Source organism: Eufriesea mexicana, unplaced genomic scaffold (assembly GCF_001483705.2).
Source record: "Eufriesea mexicana isolate 0111107269 unplaced genomic scaffold, ASM148370v2 scaffold793, whole genome shotgun sequence".
Classification (NCBI taxonomy): Eukaryota; Metazoa; Arthropoda; class Insecta; order Hymenoptera; family Apidae; genus Eufriesea; species Eufriesea mexicana.
The window spans coordinates 193961-200479 of NW_016908959.1; the positions used below are offsets into that span (position 1 = coordinate 193961).

Here is a 6519-nt window from a genome sequence, read left to right on the forward strand (position 1 = left end):
ATGTATATATACACAATTATATGATGTATGTAATATCCTTAAAAAATTAAATATCTATAACAAAAGACATTAAACTTTGCTTTATGATTTATTACAAAATTTAAATATTGCTGTTAGTTGTGCTGATCAATTATACCAGGACAAGATGGGATAAATGTATCCATTTCTGAAAAAATATCACCTGGTATCATAGTTGAGTTTGCATTGTAAGCATCGAGGTTTGCTTGAGTATTGTTACCATTGTCATTAGAAATGTGTGTCAAATTTTTATTATTCATTACAGAATACATATCTGTATCAATGGATAAGTTTAAATTATCTTGTTCTGAACAATTTTTTATCAAAGATAATTGATAAGAAGGAACAGAATTTTTCACATTAGAGCATGATTCCAAGTTAGGAGGAATATAAATTGATTGTGCACTTGTCATAGATTGATAATTGTTGTTATTATTAATAGAGGTCATGTTATTGCATTTATTCAAATATAAATCACTGTAAAAGTTTGAATTCAGTGAGAAATTATCATACTTAACTGAACAATTTATATCATTTATTTGTGATATTTCACTATTGTTAGTTACATTTTCATATTGAGTATTTGGATCAGATACATTGTACAATAAATTTTTATTTACGTATCTGTAGCTTTGCTGTTCTTCAGAAATAACATTTTGTGTATTTATTGATTTATATAAAAAATATTTCTCTTCTCCATCAGAAATCTTCTTAGCATTTGAGTTTGAATCTGATTTTAATTGAATAAGATTTTGTGCATCATTAAACATATTGAAGTTATTATGTGATTTGATATTATAGTTCATAAACATATGATTGTTATTTTCATTGATGGTTGGGATAGATTGATCATTATAAAGATATTTATTCTGTACTTTGTTATTCATGCCGTTTACTTGAGAAATTTGTCTACATCTTAATAAATCTTGTTTTACATTTGTTTGCAGAATTTCATGTACTTTTGGATTTTCTTCTATGTGTTGATTTTCATTAAGAGTATTACAATTTAAATTTGCAACTGTGTCTTCAGTATTTTTAAATTTCATCTTTTGTAGATCAGAAAACTGATCATAAACATGAATTTTTTCATTAAACATATTGTGTGTATTGACAAGAAGACTTGTAAATGGTGGTAAGTTCTTATTAGTTTTATAATGTCCATCTGACCTATATTTTGCAAATAACATACATAATTCATCCTTCGTAAGTGTTGGATACTTTACAGATTGCCCAAATAATACATTCAATTGTTGAATCTGATATTTATATTTTTCTTCATTATATTTTAAAAGCATGTCTATGACGCTTAACTTTTTAGTAACCTTTTCACACTTCTTTACATCTTTTTGTTTTATTTTCTGTTTCACATTCATCTTTTTACAATACTTTGATAAATTATCTTTTTTCTTCTCAGTATTCTAAAAGTATATGGTTTATACTTAATTTCAATTTTCCTATTGGCAATAATAGCATAAAATTTTAGCATAGTGTGAATATCTTACCAAACTATTGTTTTTTAATGTTTTATTATTTTTATCCTCGTTGATTTGGGTTGCTAGCTTTGACTCTTTCTTTCCTTTAGTCATATCTACTTACACATTAAGAAAGAAATATACAATATAATGATTAATAATTTCATTTCATCAATTTCTAAATAAAAAATTTATTTCACATCAATTGTAATAATATGTTTATATTAAAAGGAATTCTTATATTAGAATAAACGATACAAATATACGTTGTTTAGATGTATTGTTTGAACAATGTATGTATGTAAATACAAATTAATAAAAGTAATGTAGATATTACTATTTCTTACCACTATTTACATAAATTAAAAAAATTTTCGTTTTGCAAATAACTTACTTTCTGTCACTCTGAACTTTTAGACAAGCCACGTGAATGCACGATAATAATATTCAATTTCCCGGCTAAAGTATTTATCTTTATTGAAAGGCTGTAATCTTTTTATTTGCTCACGAAATTTTAATATTCATTGCAAGTGACTGTTTAAAATATGTTATTATATATTTTAAATGATTAATTACTGATTTTTCTGACCTTCCTGGATTCGTCGGAATTATATAGTAACGTTTTATTAAATGCAATTTAGTGAATTTTTCATTTTGACGTAATACTATGAAAACGATGATCTTTTATTTTCCCTATTATTTTTAGTTTGTATACTTTTAATTTTCGTTTAAGTGATATTGCGATTTTAACGAGTATTTGTAAAATTAATTTCATTTTTCTATAATAAAATATGAAGCAACATTTATAACAGTTTAAGTAATTTTACATTAAATAGTAACATTATAATAAATTTGAATATATTTTTTTTTAATAGAAAGGGTAGAGTAAGGAAAGGAATAGGTCACCTTTTCATTTAACATATTTAATACAAGTCATGTAAGTATTCACACATTTGTTTAATTAGTTTAAAACCATTTACAGTAGAAACTATATAAGTATAAATATTAGTTATAAAAGGTAGTATAAAATATTATGATTTTATTTATAACAATTAAGGCACTTGTTTTGTTCTTCTTGACCATATCTATAAAAGAAAGAAAGAAAGAAAGACAAAAGTATAAACAACAATGAAATACTAAAAATATAAATCAAAAGCAAATTAACTTACATAGGTACAAAACAGTTTTGACAAAATAATTCTGAGCAATTTATACACTCAATGAGGCATGAGTTACATAAAATATGATCACAATAGGAACATTTGCTAAACATGCTTTGATCTATTACTCGACTGCAATCACAAAGATCATATTTTGGTTGAACATCCTTAGAAGAGATAAAAAAAGAAGAGAGGAAGTTGTTAATTTTACTATATTTTGAAACTTTTATATTTACTTTAGTTTATATAGTATAAAAATAAAACTTAGATTAAAGATACCCTTAATACTTATAAAAATAGATATATCATAAACTGAATTTATTACTATCAATAACTTACCTTTATGGCTTTATCCATTCTTAATAATTCTAATTTGCTGTTTAATACCATTTGTTTTAAAGTATTTTTGGATTTGCAAGATGATACTTTTGATGGTGGTACATTTGATGGTATAATAGGATTTAATTCCATGGAAATAGGTAATTTTTGTGACAGTTTTTTAACACCATCTTTTAATAAATCCATTGTTTTTCCTATACGAAGTAAAAAAAAAAAAAAAAAAAAAAAAAAAAAAGAAAAGAGAAATTGTATATTATAACACAATTTAATTTTTCTATATTATAACCTCTATACCATAAACACTTTTCATTCGTTCCTCTCGACAGACGCCGTTGTTTACTTGTTTTTCACCTACGTGTACCTTTAACTGGGGTGGTAAATCATCTTCGAAAGGACACGGACGTTTCGGCATTCTTTAACTAAACGTATCTTAATTAGCAACTATATAAATAAGTACAGTTTAAAATTTTCATAATATTGTCCCGCGATGAATTTGACACTACGGAGCAACCATATGATTCGTATCAAAGTTTATGTATATATGTATATATACGTACATTTGTGTGATGTATTTAATTTTATATGTGTAATAACGTGTTATTTATCGCTGAGTCGAAATTTTCAATGTGACATTGTTTACAATTTACTATAATTGTTGCTATAATTAATTTTATGATTTAAAAAATTTATTTATAAATAAAAAATTTACTTATATTCAGGAATTAAGCTTACAACAAAATTAGTAATATTTGTTTATTAGTAATGTTGCATTATTATTACTTTTATACATATTTGATATTGGCCATCAACAAATATGTTACAATTTTCATCTCCCCATATTCTCGTGTTTATTCGTTTGCTTGAAAACTAACGATATTATTTTATAATAATACATAATAATCCATAGTCGATTGCGTGACAAGTACCAGTAGTATTCGTTAGCACAATAACTGTACACTGTATTTGTAGCTTGCTTCACAGGTAAACTATATAAAAAGTAACTGAGAAACCGAGTAAAGATATTTGACAAAAATTAAATAAAATCAAATAATTGCGATCAATATTGGTTATATATAGCGGTGTAATGATCTTTTTCTCTGAAATAAAATGATATAACTATTTAAGATTATCAAAAAACAAATCATTTGATTGATTCGTGGGACCGTGAGGCATTCGAATCACAATATGTATACACCGTTGCGTGGTTTCAGAAATTGAACGTTTAAAAAAACGAAACTAGTTCTTTGCTATGCAGAACAAGGGTTTCAGGGCAGGATCGTTTCTTGTTTATTCGTAAAAAAATAGTTTACTGCAAGTGCATCAAATTTAGCGCAAATCCCTAATCCCTCTGAACACGATCGTTCAATTTTTATGGATAGTTCGCCACCAAATGCGGACATTTCAAAGATGGCCAGTCGATTTTACGATCGATAACTGCTTCAACTTTTAGAACAGTTTGAATGGATTTACTTATCTTATAGTTTTAGTTTTAATGTAATGTATTTATCTTTTCTTTCATGAATTGTTCTTCTTTAAAAATTTTACCAATTCTATTTCGTCACATTTTTAAAGTTTTTAGTATTCCATTGATTCGTATATTGTTTACTAGAATTTATCTAAAACCTCATTGTTTTTATGTTTGATATAACCTTACCTGAAATATAATCTTTCTTTTAAACGATGCAAATTAACAATATTCAAATCGACATAGCCACCTTATTTTGTTAGAAGTGCTCTTTTATTCGCAAAATAAGCGACAAGTATTTTGTAACTTCTTCGTAATCGGCTACATACGGTGAGTACTTACATCATTGCTTTACGCATGCGTCGATTAGATAAATGGTCGTTCCGTTCCTTGAAATTTTTTGTGGAAACCGACCAAATAAACTAATATTGAAAATGTTATACATATTTCACTATTTTATTTGAAACTGAAAGATACGTCATTTTCTGTTATTTTAATCAATAACATAACAAGATAATAACAGTTATGAAGAACAGTTATTTTTTATGCTATCATTTTTATAAATCGACTTACATAGAATTATCGATGTTATATAAATATATTCTCGTAGGATCGGTTCCCATTAGAATTTCGGCGGAACTTCACGCAGGCAAGTCAAGCGAAATGGTTTACAATAAGGAATACTTTTCGGAAAACACATCTTCGGACTCACAGCCGTTATTGTCAGTTGTCATGGACGTTACTAAATACTCGGTACATACAACGCGTAACTGGCAAATCGAATAGCTGTACTCCTGGGATCCTTTAACTAGAATATTGATTATGTATCTTTGATATGAACTGATTCACCTGAAATTCACCAGGTAATAAATTGTTCCTTCGATACGTACATTGCAAGCGGTAATAAATGTGCAATTGTTTCTTTATAAGTTTACGAGAAACATAAAATCCGGTTCAGATGAACGATGCGACGTTGTTGCGATTTCGCATAGGTGACGCTGATTTGATAGGTCTATATTTCTAACGATACATTGCGAATGAACATGCAATTCCGCTATTAAAAATGTAAACCTGCCAAATCGTGCAACAGCATTGCTTTTCTATATCGGACATAATAGTAACGAACGTTAAAAGTTACTTGTATATCGTGAGAATTCAACGAGGTTAGAAAATCTCAAACGATTAAATAATATTAACAAGTTTAAACGATTTTAAAATGTAAAGAGATTTTAAGTACAGTATCATCGTTATTACAAATTTATTACTTTCAAACTTTAAAATTTAAATTTAAACAATTTTTCACACATTTCTATTATTCGTGAGTTCAAAAACTTTTAAATAATTCTAATTTCGAATAACATTTTAAAGCGTCCATAACTCATTATTATATACCACACCATTTAATAAATTAGTATAGATTCTACAATTCTTAGTGAAAGACTTCACACGAAATACATATAATCGATACTCAGAATCGAAGCTCGTTTACACGAGATACGACTTGGGGATCCCTCGTGTACATTTCGATTTTGAAACTTTTCATTATCGAGATATGACTGTATTAAAAGTGTATCGTGAGATGGCTAAATCAATCGTGAAAGCAATATTTTTCGTTGCTACGACTATGAATATCGATAATTCGACGATCAGGATTTTCAAAGATAAAAAGCGTTTTGTCGTTTTTAAGTAGCAACAATTGAATTTGAATGTTATTTTTGCTAGTAATTTTCCGACAGCTTCGGATGACATCATTCTTTTCTCATATAATTTTGCATTACTTTCCGTAATAAAGTTAAAATCGAAATTCGATAATAAAATCGATAATCGTTACGTCATTTTAGTCGAGTATTTTCGTTAAATCGGTAGAAATTGAAACTCTCATTCGGGGTATGCCTACATGGGAAGCTGTATGAGAAAATTACCGCTTGACCCTTCACACTTGTATTAATTTTAAAATCATGGTTTATTACGTGTTTATCGTTTTTAAAATGAAAATATACGAATGATGTGGAATATTTATAAAAACTTAATTGCATGTGCAACATATCTCAAGTTCACCAAGAGT

The 6519-nt window shown here is 27.1% G+C and overlaps 2 protein-coding genes across 3 annotated transcripts; both read right to left on the minus strand.

The window, feature by feature from the left end:
- Nucleotides 1–113: 113 nt before the first annotated feature.
- On the minus strand, nucleotides 114–1604 carry LOC108546868 (probable serine/threonine-protein kinase clkA). Its single transcript, XM_017899148.1, has 2 exons — nucleotides 1521–1604; nucleotides 114–1436 (listed from the first exon to the last, which is right to left on the minus strand). The coding sequence occupies exons 1-2, from the start codon at nucleotides 1602–1604 to the stop codon at nucleotides 114–116; spliced, it is 1407 nt and encodes a 468-aa protein (XP_017754637.1).
- Nucleotides 1605–2513: 909 nt separating this feature from the next.
- On the minus strand, nucleotides 2514–5550 carry LOC108546860 (apoptosis regulatory protein Siva). 2 transcript variants are annotated; one of them, XM_017899139.1, is made up of 7 exons: nucleotides 5345–5550; nucleotides 5028–5262; nucleotides 4797–4920; nucleotides 3284–3408; nucleotides 2990–3183; nucleotides 2660–2817; nucleotides 2514–2575 (listed from the first exon to the last, which is right to left on the minus strand). In XM_017899139.1, the coding sequence occupies exons 4-7, from the start codon at nucleotides 3399–3401 to the stop codon at nucleotides 2530–2532; spliced, it is 516 nt and encodes a 171-aa protein (XP_017754628.1). In that variant the 5' UTR covers nucleotides 3402–3408; nucleotides 4797–4920; nucleotides 5028–5262; nucleotides 5345–5550; the 3' UTR covers nucleotides 2514–2529. The 2 variants fall into 2 exon arrangements, with proteins under 2 accessions (XP_017754628.1, XP_017754629.1); XM_017899140.1 differs by lacking the exons at nucleotides 4797–4920; nucleotides 5028–5262; nucleotides 5345–5550 and adding an exon at nucleotides 4644–4688.
- Nucleotides 5551–6519: the final 969 nt, after the last annotated feature.

Coding starts and splice junctions, on each gene's coding strand:
- LOC108546860 (XM_017899139.1), bottom strand. CDS start 3,401: ATGCCGAAACGTCCGTGTCCTTTCGAAGATGATTTACCACCCCAGTTA. Junction 2,818..2,989: donor GAATGGATAAAGCCATAAAG/GTAAGTTATTGA, acceptor ATCTCTTCTAAG/GATGTTCAACCAAAATATGA. Junction 2,576..2,659: donor CAAAACTGTTTTGTACCTAT/GTAAGTTAATTT, acceptor TTTCTTTTATAG/ATATGGTCAAGAAGAACAAA.
- LOC108546868 (XM_017899148.1), bottom strand. CDS start 1,604: ATGACTAAAGGAAAGAAAGAGTCAAAGCTAGCAACCCAAATCAACGAG. Junction 1,437..1,520: donor CATTAAAAAACAATAGTTTG/GTAAGATATTCA, acceptor ATATACTTTTAG/AATACTGAGAAGAAAAAAGA.